Raw genomic sequence first — 22,735 nt, 5'->3', positions numbered from 1 at the left:
ACAGCCTTTACCAGGAGTGTGTGTGTGTGTGTGTGTGTGTGTGTGTGTGTGTGTGTGTGTGTGTGTGTGTGTGTGTGTGTGTGTGTGTGTGTGTGTGTGTGTGTGTGAAAATCAAATACCTGGGTGTGGGTATGTCAGCTGCTTGGAACTAGGGCACAATGCTCCAAAGTGAGTCTTGTTTGGGATCTGGAGAGACAGAGTCCAGTCCCAGATCTGCAGTGTCTCTGTGTGCTCTTGGGGGAAACTGTGCTTGATGCAGAGAGCTGCATCTGAAAAATACTATGTAAATCCATTCCTGTTTTTAGTGGCGGTCTCTCACAGATGTCATTGGTGAGGACTGAGGCTCCTTGATTACTGGTCTGGGGTAAAGAGAGAGGCTATCACCGGCTGAACAATATTTCAGTACAGAAAATTTAATGTGTGTGTGTGTGTGTGTGTGTGTGTGTGTGTGTGTGTATGTGCAGCTACATATATATTAGTTTTTAAAGATGGGGATGTTAGATATAAGGCACACTCATTTAAATTCCAGTGAGATGGACACACTGATTAGCATGCCATGTGGTATAGAAAAGTTTCAGAGAATGTATTTGTAATACAGACAATATGGAGTTTATACCTCATCCTGCATTTCTGGGTGTTTAATAACCCACTGACACACATCCCTTATTATTTCACATTACAAGCACATAATTTCTTGTTAAACCTGATTTTGTATAGTGACTAGTGTCACAAAATCACTGCACCTTGGGTATCCTGAGGCAATGTAGCAACTGCCTCATGTACATTGACAACCCTCACCTCTTACCTTACCTCCCAACACTCAGACTTGCAAGAGATGCACTTATATATCCAAACTGGAAGCCACGCACTCTCCAGCCAAGACCAGAATAGCTGGTCAAGAGGAGAAGGTCAACACATGCACCACACCACATGGAACACATAGCCCTCCAGAACACACACCAGCACTGCCTTCACATAAAAACACAAACTACACACCCACCTTCAAGGAGGCTTTCAATAGAAATCTACCCAAACAGCAGAGACCTCTAAGGCAGAAATGCACTCGACCACCACAACACAACACTAATTACGAGACACATAACTCTTCTAAATAGTGTGCCACTCAACGAAAGCCCCTAAGGCAAAACAGCATGCCCAACACACTAGTCATAGGTGATGTGATAGTGAGGCACACTGATGTCCCACTCTAGGGTGAATAGGGAGAAAGTAACAGTCAGCTGCCTGTCAGGTGCCAGGATCCGCCATACAGCGCATGCACTCAGGTCCCTCAACAACAGGTACAAATATGACTCTGTCATTGTACATGTGGGTGTGAATGACCCGATACGTACCTCCCTGGACTACATGAAAAGAGACATGGAGGAGTTCTTGGATGATGCATCCCAGGCGGGTACGACACTAGCCCTGAGCAGCATCCTACCATCACCCAGAATGATACCACAGTACAAGCAGAAAATGATTGATTTCAACAACTGGCTAAGTTTCTGGTGTCATTCTAAGGGGATCCAGTATCTGTCTGCCTGGGATGACTAGACTGACTGACCTTGATGTTTTGCTAGAGATGGCCTGCATCTGTCACCCCTGGGCTTCCAGATATTGGCAAAGGCTCTTGCCACCCCTATAGTGCCATTTTTAGGCGGTGTTCCAAAGACCAAATTACCACCGTAACAGCTACAAACAAATGCAATCTGAGGGTCATGCAGTTCAATGCTAGAAGTCTAAATCTCAAAATGCACATGCTCAAAGCACTCCTTAAAATGGAGAACATCAACATTTGTGCTGTAACAGACACCTGGTTCAAGGTAGCAGAAAGCACCCCTGCACTACCAGGCTATAACTCATTTCACACCTTTCGGCCCCAGAACTTGGACCGAAGTTCCAAAGGTGGTGGTGTTTCCATATTCATAAACGATGCACACACCTCCAGACTGGTAGCCCAACATAACAAATCAGAGATACTTTAGGTGCAGCTAACATTGGGTAAGACAACGATTCAGGTCGTAGCCTGTTATAGGTCCCCAGCCATGTCGCAAGACATTCACTCCACGTTCCTAAGCCCCCTGGAGAATATTAGGGTCCAACCTAACACTCTCATACTGGCAACTTCAACTACCTCTCCATTAACTGGGAAGACTACTCATGTACCAATAAACTTGCCCAATGTTTCCTGGAATTCATTAATTCCAATGCCCTGGACCAGCTCATTCTTACCCCCACTAGAGGTAGCAACATCCTTGACCTGGTCATTACTAACATGGGGGACTGTTGCTCTATACCAATAGTCAACTCCTCCCTGGTTAGATCTGACCACACACTAATCACCTTGGAAATCCACATCCCCCCCCCACTGCATAAAGGTAACTACCATGAAAACCTTCTCCAAATCTAACTTTAAGAACAGAAGTGGCTAACTTCACGGCACCCATGCAAATGGAGAATAGTTGCATGACCGCTGAATCATGCACTAATGCACTGTACGAACACATACACAAATGCATGGATCTCACCATACCCAACAGAACTAAGACGCTCTCCTCCAAAAAAAGGAAGCCAATCTGGTGGGCCCCGGCCATAAACAAACTCTGCAACAGAAGGAGGAAACTGATGCGAAATAAGGTGAAGTCCCAAGACTGGAAAAACTACCTTATCAGCCTCAAAAAAAGTTGAGATCCCTCATCAAATCCTCTAAAACAAACTATGAAAACAGAATTGCGGCAGATAGTAAAGACAACCACAAGGCCTTCTATAGTTAAGTAAAGAATCTCCACAGCTATACCCAGATTTGCTCTAAGCTACTGCACAATGGTACCTCCTACACTGAGCCAACAGATATTGCCAATATACTGGCCGACAGATTCAGTGCCACTCCCCCCCCCCCCCAAAAAAGGACCAATCACAATACCAGTAGATTGCCAAGCACCCAGCATTACTGCTGCACAGGTTAAAACAGCACTGTCCAAGGCCAATAATATAGCTTCTATGGGAATCTGACAATATCCATGGCTGTGTTTTACATGAATTACAGAGTGAACTGGCACCTCACCTGTGTGCCCTGTTCAATCACAGCCTCACCTCAGGCTTTGTCCCTACTGAATGGCGCACTGTTATAGTCATCCTTCTCCACAAAGGAGGAGCGACTACAGACCCTGGGAACTATCGCCCCATTAGTCTGACAAGTCTGATATGCAAAGCTATGGAACGCGTCATGATGGACCCAATAAACAAGGATATAGGGAATCTCCAAACTCTGGATCCCACACAGTTTGGTTTTGTGAGGAGTAGATCATGCCTGCTCAACTTGGTTGACTTCTCTGAGTCAGTCACCAGAGCTGTGGATGAAGGCAAGGTAGTTCATACAGCCTACCTTGATCTGGCCACGGCTTTTGATTCCATTCCCCACTCAGAAATCATAGAAAAACTTACTAAGCTAGACATCAACCCCTATATCACTAGGTGGGTTGCAAACTGGCAAACAGTTAGAACCCACAGTGTGAAGGTAGCTGACTCCAAGTCAGGCTGCTGACCAGTCATGAGTGGAGTCCCACAGGGATTGGTTCTGGGTCTCCACAGGGATTGGTTCTGGGTCCTCTCCTGTTTGGTATCTACTTCGCAGAAGTCCAGGCCAACACGAAGGGACTCTGGCTAACAAAGTTCACAGACAATTGCAAGTTGGGAGCCATTGTTAACTCCCCAAGTGATGTTGACATCCTACAGAAAGGCCTCATTGAGACCAACGACTGGTGTCAGAACCACGGCCTTAAGCTCAATGCCAAAAAATGAGTCGTCATCCCCTTTGGGAAAAAAAACAGTTCCCATGAACTACCACAATGATGGTAGTCCACTGAACACAGAATGCGTTATAAGAGATCTGGGAACACAGGTGACAGCAACCTCCCTTTTGACCACCACACTGCCACTGTGGTCAGAAAAGTCTTTCTATGTGGCACATCTCATTACTAAGGGTTTTGCATCCAGGAAGAAAGAGGTCATTGTCTCCTTCTACTCTTCCCTCATTAGGCCAATCATCGAGTACAATGCCCCATTTGGCATGTACCTCAGTAGACACCTGCCTCAACTGGAAGGGCCACAAAAGTACCTCACAAAGAGGATCATAGGCCTTAAACACTTGTCCTACACAGACAGACTCAAAAAACTCCAATTATTCTCTGTCTCATATCGCCTAGTTAGAGGCGATCTCTGCTTGACTTACAAAGCCATGTCTAACCCAGCTCTGTTAGAAATGCTACATCTAAAGAAATCCCAGTCCCTCCGCACTACACGCTCCAGAGACCTCAACCTCATTACCACAATCAAAAGAACATGCTGGAGGGACAGGTTCATAACCCATAGACTGTCCATGCTATGGAACAGACTTCCCATACATGTCAAACAGAGCACCTCACTGAACCTCTTAAAGAGGAATCTTGATGAGTGGATGGGAAATGGAAAATTCACCTTGGGGATCATTCCAGTGGCTCTACTCAACAGAGACACTGGAAACTAAGGTCAGGTGGTACGATGCCAGGGTAATCCTATGGGCTAGGCTTGTAAAGGCTCCATGGCCATTAGCCTAGTACATACCTATGAACCTAATTATCTAACTCACTTCCTTCCTGGGTTACTTTCTGGTTGAGTTCCCATGATTTCCCTATTGCATAGGTTGTTACCAGTGTCTCTGGTTTGCTTCAAAATCCCAGTGATGCACTGATAAGTGATGTAGTGATCATCTAAACTGCCTGTAATTAGGTATTCAAGTGTGTTTCCATGTCATCCGATGGACTGGCATCCAGTACTGCACTGGCACTTCACCTTATGCCCACTGATTGCTGGTTAAATTCCTGTTCTCCCATAATACTGTAACCAAATAAAACAAACAAACCAAACCAAACAAATAGGCAGCGTAAAAAGCAATCCAATAGTAATCCAAGTTTATTGAAATTCAAGAAGGTAAGCTGACACAGATACAGTGACACAGACCTAACCAATATCTTGGGCACACAACCTTTAGTTATTTATAAAAGGGACCGGAATCTTAAAGATTGGTGCAATGCATGCTCTAAAATTGTGGTAAAAACTCAAGGCAAAAATGAGGAAATGTAATATGTGCACATATTGTAGCTATATTTTAGAAGTGGATCAGCTATCTATAATGGGAATACGTATTACTATTCCAGGACATTACAATTGTAATACAATGGGTGTCATATATGCAGTAATATGTTCATACTGTTCTGCCTATTAAATAGGCAAAACAGAACGGAAGTTAAAACAACGCATATATGAACATATTTATGACATCAATAAAAATTCACATACTAATGCACTTTACAGACATATAGAGCATAATCCAACACATAAATTTAAGTTTGTAGTATTAGAACAAATTCGACAAACTCCAAGAAAAGGTCCCTGGAAAACAATTTTAGAATCAAGGGAATATTGGTGGCAAGTTTATTTAGATGCCACACAATTCCCAGGCTTAAATGATTCAATTTCCATCACAAGCATTTTAAAGTTAAAAGTTTATAACAGATAGGGTATTGTGCAATAATTTACATAAATTTATAGTTTTAATAATTGGTTTTAAAAATATGTATGTAATTGTATTATAATTATTTTAAAATTTAATTGGATAATTGATATCTATTAGCAAGCAAGGCTTACTATATAACAAGATGGTTTTATTGTAATGGTTGTCTGAGGAAGGCTGGTGTCGCAGTCAAAAGCACTTACCTTCTTGAATTTCAATAAACTTGGATTACTATTGGATTGATTTTTACGCTGCCTATTTGTTTGGCTTTGCTCCCATAATACTGCACAAGGTATATCAGGTATCAAAAAATTAAAAAATGAATTACTGAAAAAAGTCAAAATTTCATTTTGAAATTACAGGAAAATCATGGAATCAAGGTTGATCAAAATGGAATTTCCAGTTTCAGAAAGCATAAATCAGTGGCCCAGTCACTAGATTATTTTGTTGCAGTCAGAATATACAATGATATATGAAAAAAGTTTATTATGGTGCTGAATTTAAAACTTTTAAGCATAACAATTTTATTTTCATGGTTTAAGAACTGTAAACCATTGCACTAACATTACAAATATTTCCATTCCCCCTACTTTTATACTCCTATAATACAGTGCTTTGCATTAGTAACATTAAGTCAGAAAGTGCAGGCAAAGGCTTCTAGACTCCATCCTCTGCACATGTGACAGATAAAAGTATGGTCTTTGTTCTTACCCTTGAAAGGGTGTCTGTTACACTCTTCCTGGCTCCAGCATTGCTGCATCAAGACCTTAAGTTCAGAGGGCACATCTTCTGGCAGAATTGTCATATCTGGACGCTGACCTTCCTGAACCAGTGTCATAGTAGCAGATCCAAATTGCATAACATCTTTTAAAAAGATAAAACAAAATTTCAAGCAGCTGTTAGTAACTCATTTCATTTTTGTTAATTAATTTTACTGATAGGGTACAATATACTTTACCCAAATATCTGCTCAGAACACAGAAATACTACAATCTGCTGAAAACACAGTTCTTAAAATTTATCCATCTTTCCAGATTCTACTGAACAGCACTGCACCTCTACTCAAAGGGCAAAATGGCCTCTCAGTGTTGCTAAGTCCTCCTACCTACTCAATATGCTCACCTTTAAACTGCCAACAAACACAGACTCCCCACAGCTTTCTTGAATATAGCTGCCCTCTTATCATTCTGCTAAATACCAGGAGTGACGCGGACATATATCTGGTTGCACCTGCCTAGCTGTAGTCCCATAATAATATATAAGAGGCTGCGGGGCATATGCCCCACACCCCTTCCCACCCAATGGACAGGTGAGTGTGCTAAGTCCCATCATGCCTTTTCTCCCACACCAGTTCCCACAGGTGCAGAAGCTGCTAAGTGAACTAGGATTGCCTGCATTGTGCTCACAGAATTATCCTTCTATACCAAGGGAGCTCAACCCTATAATCATGGTATAGTTTAGTACTCAGAAACAATTTAGTGCACTTAATATTCTTCATTTTTTTTTTTTTCTGCAACAAATCACAAAGGTCCCACCATCGTTTTTCCCTTTCGATAGATTACACTTCTTCAGAAAGAATTATCTCAAATAGATTGGCACAAGTAAGATATGGAAGTGCTATAAAACAGTTTTCCAAATAATTAGTTGAGAAATATTTTAACAAAGAGCAGTAGTAATCCTTTGACACTACATAAACAAATTGGAAACATTCTCATTTTTGTCCAGTGAAGTGTTGCTGATGTCCGTACAACTGTAGAAACTTAAGGAAGTATGAAAAACTAGAAGTCTTTTAAAGCTGCTTTACCAGGCCCTTGAGGTGTCACCTGTCATTCAGAGACAAACAGAACAGCTATCCTTGACAGCTAATTAATCTACTAATGCCTACCAAAACTAGGTTAATTAGGTGTGCTATTCCACACTACCAGAAGGATAAATTACAAATGCCATAAGGTAAGTCAAAAAGAAAACTGAATGTGATAAAATCCTCTCTAGTTGAGTAAGACAACATCATTTTGCGCAGCTTGTTCAGCTGAAGTAAAATTTTCACATTTAATGCCATTAACCACTGTATGGGATACAAAACAATTCCAGTACTGCAATTAAGTTACAGCAACAGAGAATCTGTGTTTGTTGTCTGTCTTATATGCACCTTTGGCTTGAACAGGACAAGGCAACCCAAATGAACAGTACTACAGGCATGTTCAATACAACTTATCAATACCACAACTTAATCGGAACATCATCTATGAGTAAAAAATAACTGAAGTTCAGATACTTTATCTGAAATAAGATATAAAAGCAAGGCAAAATATTTTTTTACAAGTTTGCTATTAACGTAACATCAACGTAATTGAGTAAAAAAAAAAACAATGACTCCCACTTCCATGGACAGTCTGAGATACTATCATTATAATAATATTATATTCAGAGAAAACTACCAGATATATTTCATCTAATATGTGTCATACGATGGGGCCACCAAGTATAGCATGAAGAAGAACACTGGAAAACAAATCATGTCATGATAGTTGCCCCAATCAGGCTATAGGTGGGATATAACAAATTATAAATAATTCTAAAGGAAAAGCAAGAGCCCTCTTTAAGTAAGTTTAATAACAGATTGATACTGATTTTCTATAGCTTTTTTTTTAATTTGTTCATCAGCTACTGTTTAGTAGTTAAGACAATTGGTTTCTAAAGGTTGTATGGTCTGATGAAGCACAGATGATTGTGTGAAAGCACTTCCCATTTTATTGTCCTGTAAAAATAAATTTACGTTTTTATATTTCTTGAGCGTGTATTCTTTGGCCGTGTTTCTGTGTTTACCGATACTGTTTAAATTATGAATAATACCAAACACTTAAAGTGTTGCTGCAGCCATTGTAAAGCAGAAGACATTTAAGATCTGATGAAAATCAGATTAGTTTATTCAACAGGTGGCATTAACTTTACATGGTTTCCGAGATTCTGTTTCAAAACTCTTATTTTTCTGCATACACTTTTGCTTTGTCACTAAAAAATGCAACTTTTATTACAAGCTACTTCTGGAACTGCTTACAAAAATGTGACACAGAATGACATCAGCTTTACATTAGCAAGAAGGTCAAAGGTCTCACTCAGCAAGAAGGTCATGATTTTCAAAATAAAAGCAGCTGCAGATGACAACTCTGGCATCTAACCAGTGGTCATTCTTCATTGGGGGATCAATAACCAAAACACAACTGTAGCTGGTATATTTACAGATGTAAGGCAATTACTGTTCTGTGTACAGCATGGTTGGGAGGGTGGCCTAATGGTTAAGATGTTTGCCTTGCAAACACAAGGTACAGGGTTTGAATCTCACAGGGGATAACTGGCTAGGCTTAAAATGGCTCGCAAGGGCAGTTAGCCTAGTACTAGCATATATGAAAAATACCACTGCTGATTCAGCAATGTGTTGTTGTCCATGTTTAAGTGAACAAAAAAGACAGATGATCAGTACCAAAGGGCAGCTATTAAGAAACAAAAATAAAAAAATGCAACACAAAAGAAAATTTAACTAAATTATCAAACCTCAAAAATTAAATATGGCAAAATTACCTTCAGAATCTTTAGTCATGCAAAACACCCACCTAGAATTTACTTACTACTTACATAAAAATAAAAATATAAAATAAAAAGTTTAATAATGATTAATAACAATTAAGTAAAAAAATATTACAGAAAACAACTATTCAAATCAAATACGAACAAGGTGGTTCCAACATTTTTCTAATATTTGTTCTAATATGCAAATTTAGGGTACCAGTTGACTTTCCAATGCATTTGTTTTACATTAAAGTGTTGTGCATATCAGATCTCTTTGAGAAAGTGAAAGTCTGGCAGTGAGGCACAGCAACCACTACCTAGCTCCCTGTGTTCGGGATACATGGAAATCGGATATTAGGTGTAAGTCATACTCCCAGTACATCAGGACTGGACAAGCCATAAGCTCCTTATATCAGGATTGTACTTGTTATACAGAGTATTATGATGAATATTAACTTTTAACATCCATATAACTTCCACTGTTCAAGAATTACGCCTATGCTAAAACCCTTACATAACTGGAAGTATACATTTTTTATTCAGCTCCACTGATGGAATGTAGCCAGGCAGAGAATATAAGGAAATCCAGACATAAGGGGCCATATAACTATCCCATTGGAAGAGTAGCTGTTGTGCTACCCATTGGCTAATATACAGCGCCCTCTCTTGAGGATGACTCCATAGAAGACATATTCCCTACCCTCTGTCCGGTGACCTACTCTGTCCCTAAAAACAGCAGCATACAAAAAGGTACATCAGAACTTCTCAGTGTTCTCTTTGATACATTTCTAAACTCTGAGTGTTAAACATTTACTATAATGTCCGGTTGGTCCTCATAATCCTGCCTAACATACCTCGGCTTGTAAAGGCTCTAGGACCGCTAGCCTAGTAACCTCCTACAAACCTACGCAACACAGTACAGAAGCATCAATTCTTACTCCAGTTCTTTATTCTATCCTTTCCCAGCATACTCCACCCATTCAGCCTAAGAATGCTCTGTATTTATTCCAGTCTTCCATTGCTATGGCCATCACTGTGACAGCAGTAGACTGCAGTATGCATATCCCTCAGCTCAGCAGATACTTTTTACCTTTTACCATTTCTCCTGGGAAAGATGGCAGCTCAGCCTGACTGACACACCAGTCTCAAATGTCTCTCACTTGAACTGCACATCACCCTGACTGTTGATCACAACTTCAGTACTTTTTGATTTCCAAACTATTCTTCAGCCTGTACGAGTCACTATGCCTGCACAAACTAGGGGATACCGGTACCTTTAACACAGAGCTACAGAGGACAAAACCTATGAAGTGCTGCACCGGTCCTGGAACTATAGGACTACACTGGTACTGTAAAGCTCTATGATGTACAGTCTATCTCCAGTATAGAAAATTACATTCCAGACATTCTGTTTGCAGTACGCAATTTCTATGCTGGTACTACAGTCTTTCAAGGGTGCCAGTTCATACGTGTGAAGACAGCTACTGAGTGGAAAATGTATTGAATGTATACTTGCTACAAGCCTACTTGGGTCTATGTGCCTTCTGCAATACAGGACACAAAGGAAGGAAGGAGCTGGATAGCAGGACGTGTGATCTAACAGTGTCTGATCACACAAGCAGTGCTGTCTTATCAAAGCAAAGCTAACTACATTATTACTAATTAACAAAAAGGACAAAATCTGACCACAAAGACATGACCTGTTCCTTCTTCTCCACTACCTCTGTACATATAATGTTTCTCTTTCTTTCTTTCCTCAGTACCAATTATTTATTTATTGACATTTGATTACTGGAAAGTCCAACTAGGCAGGAGCCCATTTTCAGCACAGGCCCAGGGAAAAAAGTTGCAAAGTATTACAAAATATTTTAAGAACAATCACTTTACAGTCTTTAAAAATAATACAAAAACCACCTAAAGTTTAAATAATACCAAATTAGACATAATATGAAAACATTGGTTATAACTAAAATACAAATTATATGACAATGATTTAATAGTTACAGAAATTTTAGCCAGTTTGTTGAGGAATCAAATATAAATTGGTATAATACAAACAGGAATTGCAATATGAAGTCAGAGAAATCCAGGCTTATGGTACATTTAGAGAGAAAGCTAGGGGACAGAAATTGATATAAGTTAGGAAGTGACTGAAGAAGGGAGAGTAAGGAGATGTAAGGTATGAATAGGTATTTGTTCACATTCAAGGATATAGTTTAACCCGATGTTGAGCAAGAAAACAACCAGCTTTTGGTTAGGAAGTATTTCAGAATGGTTTTGAAGGATGGGAGGGAGGGTATTGACTTGACGGACAGAGGTAAGCAGTTCCAGGCCTTAGCAATATGGTACAAGTACAGGTACAGACAATGCCCAGCAGATTTGATAGGTTTGTAGATAGACAACAATTTTTTGGTCATTGGATCATAATGCCCGACTGGGAACATAACTGTGTCCAATATTATTTAATGCCAGATAACCAGATGGATTCTGGATAATTTTATAGGTATGTAAGTTGATGGGGTAGTTCTAACCAATTTAGGCTTTTAAGTGTTATACAGTAGTGGGTTCTGAAAGGGGTATTTGCTACAGATTTAATCACTTTGTTAGAACATTGTTCAAATTTTGATTTTTGTGATGCTTGAAGGTTAGTAAGAATGGGAGCACCATAGAGAAGTGTGGGGAAGAGGTAAGTACTGGCAGGTACAGCTTTAGTTGCATTAGTAAGAAAGTTTTTGGCTCTGTAAACTCTCTCTAGTTTTGATGTCTTTTTTATGCAATTTTGTATATGTAGATCAAATTTAAGATTATATTCCACTGTCATCCCTAACAATTTGCTATGATAAGTGACTTTAATTGTTGTATTATCAAAAGAGAGGACTTAGGTTTGTTTTTCCATGAGAGAAGGATTTGGGGAAAAAAGTAGTAGTTTGTTTTATTTAGGGTTGAGCATGAGTTGTGAGTTACAAAGACATGTTTCAGTCACTGTTAAAGCTTCCTGAGTAATATTTTGAGGTGTGCCATACTATCAGATGTGTAAATGAGTGAATGGGTGTGGAGTCATCTGCGTGCTGTATTAGGTACATTTGTTGTGTTGATGTACAGAGGGTGTTAGTGAGAATGTTAAAGAGGGGGAACTAAGGATAGAGGCTTGTGGTATAACAGTGGTGACTGGGAGGTAAGGAGAGAGGGTGGAGTGACATTTTACTAACTGACATGCATTGGATAGGTAGCTTTTGAACCACTGAAGGTTGGGCTGAGAGAGACCTATTGAGGACATTTGATGTACAAGTTTGCTGTGACAAACTGTGCTGAAGGCTTTAGACAAGTCTAGAAATAAGAAGTAGACTAGTCTGCCGTTATCTCTAGCTTTATTGACAATATATAATTAAATTGGAGTGTAGTGTTAGTAGTATGGGAAGGATGGAAGCCATGTTGTGTAGAGGATATGGGTTCTTCCTGCAGGAGATAGTTTATCAATTGTTTTTGAATACATTTTTCAAGTACACTGGAGAGGGGGATAAGATTGCTATTGGTCTAAAGTTAGTAAAGTCTGTTAAATTTCCTTCTTTGTGTAGAGGGATAATGTATGACTTTTTCCAGAGTAAGGGAATGTAGGATTCCTGAACTGACTTATTTATAAGGACTGAGACAAGGTAACCAGCTCTACTGGCTGCTAAAGTAAGACAGTTGCTTGGAAGGACATCAGCTGAAGTAAAGCATGAGTTGAGTTTAACAGTAGTTTTATATAGGATGTGGGCACATGCTTGAAAGTGGAAGTGGATGTGGTGATATGTGGCTACTGGGCACGGTTAGGATTAGATTTTGGGGAATCCTTGGATACAGATGCTATGCTCTCTATGAAATAAGAGCTGAATTGTACTGCCATTTCGAGTGATGAGTACTGGGAGAGTGGTCAGGGTTAAATTTATGGCCAGGATGCAAGTTTTTTTTAATGGCTGTCCAGAATTTGTTTAGAGTTGTGTTTACTATTATTTTGAAGGTTATTGTAGTATAGTTTTTTGTCTTCATTAATTTGTTTTTAGTATGAATGTGACGCATTCTGAACTTTTCAAGGTGTTGTGTGGTGTTTTACATTGTTGCCATTCTTTCCATGTTTTTTCTTTATCCTGTGTTAGCATTCTACTCATTTTGGGCAGGCAAACTGCATTACTTGTTTTTGGGTCTCTTCCTTTCAGGAGGTGCAAGACTATCTAGGACTTACAGCATCACCTAAAAGAAGGATTTTTAGGAAGTTCCAGTTAATAGATATTAGGGTAGCAACAAACATTTCTGGGTTAAAATTGGAAAGGTTGCGTGTTGTTTTATAAACATGTTGAAGTGGATGTGCGAGATGTCTGGTTGTATAGACTAAGAGTTCATCACTGACACAGTCTGACCTAGCTGAGATGGTGTATTTTGCTAGGGTCTGATAATAGGATCCAGTCTAATAGGGAATTTGATTTCTTGCTATAATGTGTGGGACTATTAATTAGTTGTGTAAAACCAAATAAGTTCATGCTAGACATAGGGGCGTTAGAGTTTATTTCCAAACAATTGACATTCACATCACCTAGTACTATTTTTTTTGTGTGGAATTGTTATGGATATCTAATATAGGATGTCTTCCATTTTAGCTGTATTGTCACCAGGAAGGATGCAAAGAACAGTAATACACATTTGTTTATAACTGTTTAATTTTAGGAAGGTAATAAGAAGTTCTGCTGAACTGAATTTTGGTAGCAGTTTTTGTTGGGAAATGTTAAAGCAATACCACCACCTTTCCTCTTTATATGGTCATTAGAGAAGACATAGCTGGGAGCTGCATATGCTGGGTTTAAGTGAAATTTCAGTTACAGTGAGAATATAAGGCTTGTGCTGGGCAATCCAATCATGTAGTTCAGCAATTTCATTTCTTATATTTCTAACATTTATGGGAGAAAAACTTAGATTACCAGAATTGGGGGTTGACCGTTGCAGGGTAGGAGTAGTGTGTGGAAGAGAATTGTCTTGTTGTTCATTGTGAGAGGTGGGATCAGGATTAGGGTGACTGTATTCTCCTAGAAGGATTTTAGTATATTGAGGAATTACTGATAATTGTTTTTGGGGAGTAATTTTGCATTTAATTTTGTTTTGGTTTGAGTTGAAATGGAGTTAATGAGTCTCTATTTGAAGTAAACGTGAAGGGGTGTCATTAAATAGGTTTGGTGTGAAGTGTAGAGAGTGTAGGGAGGAAGTATGAATGGGTGGCTGAGACAGAGTTGGAGAGATGCTGAGAGTTATTACAGAGTCATGGTAGGATGAGATCTGGCCCAGCAGCAGCAGAAGAATACAGGATAAGCTGAGGAGTAGCATGACTAAGTAACTGGATCTGTAAGTTATAGGGGAAGTAGGGGTCAAGAAGGAAAAAGAAGTTGCAGGGAAGAAGGAAATTTAGTGGTGGTGGAGTCTGAAAGATGATAAACAGGAAGTAACAAAGAAGTATTTTCTATGAAGGAAGAGAGTAGGCTGTCCTAGAACCTTCTCTGGAATGTAAGGGATAGAGAGTTTAAAAGGCTAGAGTATAAGGATGTAGTTAAATAGGAAGGAGTGAAGATTGTAGAATACATAGGTGCTGTTGGGGGTGTATGACTATGTACGAACATAGTGCAAAGTAGTATGGGAGGAAGAAAGGTAGTTGGGAATGGTATTAGTTGAAAAGAAACATGAGTGTTTGTATGATAGCAGTAAATTTTTTTGGGAGAGTTGGGACTAAGAGACAAGTGAAATGTGTATGTAGGAAGCATAACAGTGAAGTAAAAGGGGATGGGCAGGAATTGGAGGTAGGGTAGGGCAGTTAAGATGAGTGTAGCAGGCTTCCACCATCAGGTCAAATTATAACAAACAGTGGTCAGTTTATAGCCAATACAAAGCAATTAACAGCAAGGTACAAATGATGTACCTAAACAGGTAATCCTTAAATCCCTATTAGGGATAGGGTATAATCCCTAAATTTATCCAACTACTATATGATGGCATTGCAAAACAGGCTAGGTTGGGCTAGTGTTTCATTGATTAGTTCCTCTTTCACTGATGGTTGACTACTAAAGTCTCAGTGAAATCTTACATGCAAACACAGACGTGCTAAAATGCTATCACTGGGGCAAACTGCTATCAATACAAGAGAACTGCACAGTGAGTACAGCCAGACTCCATACTGCTCCCAGTGTCTTGTCATGTGACAGGAGTATAAAGAGCAGAATAATGTCAAGGGTCGCCATAAAACACATACAGACCTAATGCCTATATCAGTTATAAATCGGTAATGCATTCTTTGTGTCCCATCATTTTGTTCTGACAGTGTAATAAAGGTCTTAACTGCACACATAGGTATTCAGAAAAGTGCTCTACCACAAACTCAGTATCACACACCACAGGGCAATTAACAGCAGTACCAATAAACATGTTTGACTTTAGAATGTGCGCATTTATCAGTGCAGCAAAACAGAACGCAATCAAAACAATAACAAAAAAAAGCATGAATAAACATATTCCTTAATGCTGTGATCAGTGTAGCTAGCATCTGCTCTGAAAGTCACTAGCAAAGGTCATCCTACTACTAACCACAGAAAAATGACAACAGGCTTACTATCACCACCCATCATTTTCATTAGCAAGGTATAAGACAATGTTTTTAACTTGAATAAATTTGCCCAAACTGCAGATAAAGGTTTCTTAAACAGCACATTCTGTACCCGAGTGACCGGAGGTACTTTAAATTGTTACCACTTATTAAACTTGTGACACAATAAGCTGCATAACGTGTTCTGACACAAGAGTCACAGAATTTAGTGCAAGAATTTCAAAATCTGTGAGATGAGTACATGCAGAACTGGTAATGCTGGAAGGTAATACAGCAGTGTTTAGAATTCAGTGATGCAGAGGTATCTCTAATGTCTGGGACATGAATAACTGAACATATGTTTGAAATACAGTCCAGTTTTAATATATAAAATGCTGTGAGTATGACTGACTTAACTTACTATACACCAAGTTAAATGGAGGAAACAAGGAAGCATTTTTGTTTTAAATCTTATTAATCTGTTAACTAGATACACCCATTGCACATATTTTCTGTTTTCAACAGTGACCTGGGAATGCTGTCTGATTAAGAGACTTGCTCTGAACCACACAATAATGAAGGAGAAACTAAGGGGATCAAACTCCAGCATCAGAGTTACAAGACGAAACTTGGTAACAAATGGTTTTAAACCTCTGTGCTGTAATGCTAGACTGCCAAACAATGGACTACATCTTTATGCCGGATGCACTGAAAACATCAAGCTTTAGTAATTGTTTTAAAACTGCTATTAATTTTACTATGTTAGCTGAGCAAGCTGCAGCAAATCATTGACTCTTTACAGGGAAGAAAAGTTCCATGTTGCAGTCTGATAAAATACTTTAGAAAAAAGCTTGGGAGAATCCATGGTTCTCACTCAATGCTGGAACATTCCAAAGGTCAGAATTTATATACAGAGGGAACCTGGTAAAAAGAAGTGTGCCATGACTGGCATGGAATGCATTTAAAGTAGGCCCTGCTGTTTCTATTCTGAATTTAGTCTGAAATCCTGTGTTATTTCCACATCAAATAAACAGGACCCTTATAATTTCCAGCTCCAGGCCTATAATTCAGCACTGGAGACACAAGGAAACATCTTGCATATTTGGCACCAAAAAACTCAAAAAAACATACTTCAGTCAGGATATGGTCTCCCAAAGTTTTCACATTAATGTTCAGTCTAGGACAGGCACTGATAGTGAAAGCTTTAATTAATGTTTGTACATTAACTTAACATTTATGAGGAAAGTATAGTGGTTTGTTTTGCTTATAATCAGCAATGATGCAACAGATGGAGAGGTGAATTAAAAAAGACAGGACAGGCTTTCCCCTTTAAAATCCACATGGAGTGTTTGTTTCTACTGGTGACTTCAGTACTGATAAAAAAAAAAAATCATCTCCTGATTCTTCACCCTGAAACAAATGTTTTCATAGCAAAGGAAAAGACAGGGGCTACCCATTTTAATACAAGAGGGGTGGGAGAAAACATCCTTCAAAGCAGCAAGCAACATTATACAATTTTTCAAATGTATCCTGAAGCAATAAAGGATTCCAGTGTTGTGTCTAAGCACTTGGTGATGAATGTAACTACTACAATTGTGCATACTAAATGGCTATGACGCATCACTAGGACAGTATGCCTAATTCCAGAGCTGTAGCCGGCTCATCTAGCTACCAGTGGTGCTTCACTTTTCTTTTCTAAAGTTCCCCAATTGCCAAACTGTTTAAATGTCATTATGGCACTGGCCTTTTGAAGTAATTCATGAAACATAATCCATGCCCTGTCTAGCCCTCCTTGATCCATTTCTGATTTCTGCCCATGATGATCTCCAATCTCTGCCCTAAAATACACGTTGAGAATAAAAAAAAGTCTCTTCTACTTTTAAAAACTGTAAGCTGCTATAATGTAGAAGTGGCTTGCCACACACAAGGCAAGCACATCAATCCTGACAGCAAATTCATTTCCATATCAGCATAAATGCTGGCACTGCATACTGCCAATAGTGCCCTCTAACACCTTGCTCCTGAGACGCTGTCCCCTACACCCCACCCTAGTTATGTTACTGCCTAATTCTATAACATGTGAAATGATGCATTCAGATTTCTGCAGATTGCTTATTTTTTAAATATTTAAAACAAAAATGTTGCTTCGGTTCTTAAATAGGAATAACAGTTAGTATCTTAACAAACCAAACATTCCCAGGGATTCATTAATGACCTATAGCAATGCGTTAAGGCACTGTAAAAAGGATCTGTTAACACAATGCAGTATTTTGTAATTTACAGACACATTAGCCACAATGAGGAAAGACTTCATTATTGGCTAATTTGCATGTCTAAGAATCGCACTTAACTACAGTAACATGCAGATCAGCACTTTTCATGGTAGTTAATTACAGCAGCTGCACTGTGTATACACAAGCATCTCTCCCAGACAGTCACTCTCCCACACACACAAATGCATATTCAGACATAAACATACAAACACACACACACACTCACCACACAGCCTGTGTCTCCTTTACCTGCCCTAGTATATCAAGGAAGGTTGCAGTTCTATATTAACACCAGCAATTACAGTTTCACATCACATGTTGTTATGTTTCCCTGAATTCCAGTGGTTCCCCCACACCCCTGATCCGCGTACTGTTTAAGTGCCGTTATGGCACTAGTTTTAAAGTAATCCCTGGGGTCTAATGTCCCCTGCCCCCTGGATCCCTGTACGTAATTCCTGGTGTCTAGTGTTACCCCCACCCCTGATCACTGTACTGTTTAAGTGTTGTTATGGCATCAGTCTTTTAATCTAATCTCTGGTGGCAAGAGGTTCCCCCATCCCTGCAGTTCAGTTATCGCTGGTGGCCAGTGGTCCCCACAACCAATGCTGTAAACTCTGCTTCTTAATTTAAGGGTGTGTGGAGGTATGATGGTGACTCCAACCCAGAAACACACACACACACACACACACACACACACACACACACACACACACACACACACACACACACACACACACACACCCCTACCCACCCAGTTGCATTCACAGCCACTCATTCATTCCCCCATACACATAGGTTCACACACACCTACCTCACGTAATCACTCACTTCTGCCCTTCCACTATCTCCCAGGCAAACACACACTTATACACATACACATGTAGCTCATTGCTTATGCTCACACACACACCGCCTATCCCTAACTTACCACAAATCCACCAGACTTATCTCTACCACAATGGTCGAACACAGTCACTACTGCAAACAGCAGCTGTACTAACCTACACATGAGTGATTCCATGAATTGCTTCGCATGTAGATGCTTTCCCCGAGACAATTCCAGTGGAGAAAGAGCACATGGCTAATTATTACATGCCTCTCCCTCAGACTACCTCAATACCATGTAACACGACCACAGAGGCAATGTGACAATGTGACACAGTGCTGCACATCTTCATGTGAAAGCACTGCATTAAGGCGGTCTGTGAATCTGAAAAGATTATGATGAGGGGTCCTTTCACATGATTATAATTAAACAATTTGTAGTTTTATTAGTTGTATATTCCATAACCTTTGAAAATGAAGGCACTGATGGAGTTTGCTAAATATGAAGAAAGACAGTGACTAGATTATGGAGCTCAGAGTTAGCTTTAGAAAGTAACCAATGGCATCTCAATGAGTAAAAAAAACAGGATATTAATTATTTTTTCCATATACGTTTCCTCTCTAAGCCTGCCAATCACCATCTTGTCTGCTGATTAATCAACTTGTTTGTTTACAGTGAGTGAAAGCCAATTGCGGAAGGCCATCATTCAGGCAGTTATCATGGGTATGCATGCCCGAACTCCTGCACCTCCATGGTAAACACAAAGTGTTTGCAATGCCAGGCCCCATTCTTCTGTGCCTCTATGTATCCTAAAGTATCAAAGAACACGCCGTATATCTGACAGTAGTCATACATATCTGTCACGTCTCTGTTCATTTTGATTTATTCTGCTTCAGTCCTTCCAGCAACTTTTTCTGTCTCTTATCATTCTCCACTCAGATTTAATTTACTAAGTGACATATAACAGTAACTGCATCTCTGAACGTATGTAACTTTGAACTATCTAGATGAAATCTGATTAGATAGTAGCCCTTGTTAGTGTTACGCAACAAGAAATATTTAGCTCTTGGCATCACATATGTCATACTTCAACAGTCTTAAGTCGATAAGGCTCCCTAAAAATTGCCTTGTTTAGATATTGCTGTTCTGTGCAGAATCTAAACTTGCATGGTTTAACTACAGCAATCCCACTGTTTACCCATAGAACAAGCTCTTTCTACTTCACTGTTACGTCCAACTGCTTCATCTGCTCCAGTCCCCTTCAGTTCTTCCCCTTACTATCACTTAAACTCTCCTAGGTACAAGTACAACTGGTAAAACATCAGTTCTCAATATTATATGAAACAAAATTCGCAGAAAAATCAGCATAACTGTCAAAAATATGATCCATTACTTTTGACAACTTATTTTTGTTTACATCAGCCTTTATTAACCACTTTGCTTCTACTTTGTTGCTTTTTCAGAAATGGAAACTGCAACTCAAAAAATATCACATCCTTGCAGCTACTATTTCTAATTTTTGGGACCAAAAATCTTGGTGAATTAAGTAAAACACTTATGCCATGTTGAAAATCCTGTTTCTTTCAAAGTGTAATAATGCGCCTTGCCATTAACTTACTTTATGTCAAGTATTTTTGCACAGCATATGAATGGACAAATGGCACTGTCATCAGAGATGTTTCTGAAACTTGTAATACAAAGACATTTTATTTTGTTCTATTCCTTGGTTTATTTTTAAGAGCTCCACTAATTTTTAATGTTATTTGATTAAAGTCATCATCATTTCTACTTCCCAGTTTCTTGGGTCTGGTTTCAGTATAACACTCAAATTTTCATCTTTCCCATTTTTCCTCATTTCTTTGACTACAGATCTGTGGAGTGGAGGTGGAGGTACCAGCCTTCTCACCTTCCTTTTACATACTGTACATAAAGTAGATCTATGCAGAACACCGAGACTGGCTCTATTCTTCCTTAGAGCATTTCTGGACACCATGCAAACTCAATATCTTTGGATTCTTTTCTGTACTGCCACCAATAACATATTATACAATGAGGATGAACAGCAGAGCCATATGGATGTGTCTCAACAGTTTACTGACTTGGCAGAGAAATACATGAAGCTGGAAATCATATGACATGCTGTATGCACTAACATTTTGGATATTTAGGCATTTAAAGACGTACTAACTATACACATTAGAACAAACAGTGCAGAGCTTTTTGGGAACACCAATTATAATTTCCATTTAGCTGAAATGAAACCCCCCTGACATGTACTCATTTTCCTAACTTTGCGCCAACCCAGGGAACTAGATAACTATTAACATTAAAAGGAGATAAAGGATCAGTTACATTACAGCTGCTGGTGAAGGTAGCCAGGAACAGCTCTAGGTAGTCCCTCTATTGTGAGTGACAGAGCTCCCCTATGCATGGGTTCTGACTCAGGGATCCTCAAATACAAGACCTAATGGAAGGAGCAGGTGACTCTATAAGTATAACGTACTGTAGAGAATGCACACTTTATAAACATAGTAAGATAAACACTTTTGTGTTGAAAATGGGTTCCACTACATTACCATTTGCAATATACTCATTTTATTTATACACACATGCACACACATACACATGCATATACATGAGCATGCACACGCACACATACACAGACACAGACGCATGCACACACATGAATGCATACACACATACACACACACATACACATATGAATGCAAGTGCGCGCGCGTGCACACACACACACATACACACTTCATTTCTTACTAATAACAACTCTAATGAAACTGCACACTCCATAACAAACATACTTGTACACCTTCAGAATAAACATATTTCCAAAGTCTCCAGACTACTTAAAAATAATGTCCAGTGGACAACTAAGGAGATAACATCCCTGTACAAGTTAAGAAATTCATCATGGAACCAATGGAAATTACTGCTTTCTCCAGAAAAGAAAGAAATTCAGTCACCTAAGAAATTTAGTCAAAAAAGCAATATACAGATTTAAAGATAACTTTCTCCTAAGAAAGCATAAATCCCTGAGGAGTAAAATCAGACAATTCTGGGACCTAGTTAATTGGCATCACTGGTTGCTCTTAACCAATGGACTCCTTAAACCTCTTCAGAAGTCATAGCCTCATGACAACTAGCCCATCCCCCAAGAATTTCCACCTTCCCCACCATACATATTTTACCTACATTTTACTTTAAAAAATTAATCCAAAGATATGACAGAAGCATTGGAACAAACCTTTTCAAATGATCATCCTCAACCAGATGGCCTTCTCCCTTGGTTCACTAGTCTATACAAAGATCATGTTTAGCTTCACTTATTATATATCTCGACACTCTATGCTTGACCAATGGTGTTGTGCCTGACACATGGAAATAGGCCACAATTAAACCATCTCCAAACAGTCCAACCATGAATCCATAAATGACTTCTAACCAATTTAAATCTTACCAACACTAGGAAAAACTTTTGAAAACTTACTGTTCACTCAACTAAGAGAATACTTCAAAAAGTACAGCAACCTAACCCAGCATCAGCATGGCTTCTAGTGAAGATGCACTACCATAACTGCCTTATACACTTTTACAGATGATAGTCTCTGCAATATTGATAAAGGCTTTCTTATGGGGAGCATTGTTCACAGACCTGACCAAAGCCTTTGACACAGTAGACCATAATCTGTTCCTAAAGTCTCTCATAACAGCAGGAATCAGCACTCACTCCTATGCACAGACGTTTCTCCACAAACAGATTCTTGAAGTTCAGAATTCTTCCTCACCTTTCTACCCATCTTGAAAGGTATTCCTCAAGGATAAGTCTTAGACGTACTGTTATTCCTCCTATTCACCATTAAAATGCAATAATTTCAACCACAACACTCCCAACTAATGTATGC

At 39.2% G+C, this 22,735-nt stretch overlaps 1 protein-coding gene across 2 annotated transcripts in view; it reads right to left on the bottom strand.

Annotated features, from left to right (window-relative positions):
• Positions 1-22,735, bottom strand: part of LOC122790713 (receptor-interacting serine/threonine-protein kinase 2-like) — a 1,224,079-nt gene that overhangs the window by 99,495 nt on the left and 1,101,849 nt on the right. For both annotated transcript variants that reach the window (XM_044058270.1, XM_044058271.1), the window contains one exon: positions 6,263-6,415. In XM_044058270.1, coding sequence (XP_043914205.1) covers positions 6,263-6,415 — 153 coding nt within the window. The remainder of the gene's footprint in view (positions 1-6,262; positions 6,416-22,735) is intronic.

This window comes from Protopterus annectens, chromosome 16.part0 (assembly GCF_019279795.1).
Source record: "Protopterus annectens isolate FY-2018-M chromosome 16.part0, PAN1.0, whole genome shotgun sequence".
In the NCBI taxonomy this organism is placed as follows: Eukaryota; Metazoa; Chordata; order Ceratodontiformes; family Protopteridae; genus Protopterus; species Protopterus annectens.
This window is presented reverse-complemented; position numbering and strand designations above follow the sequence as displayed.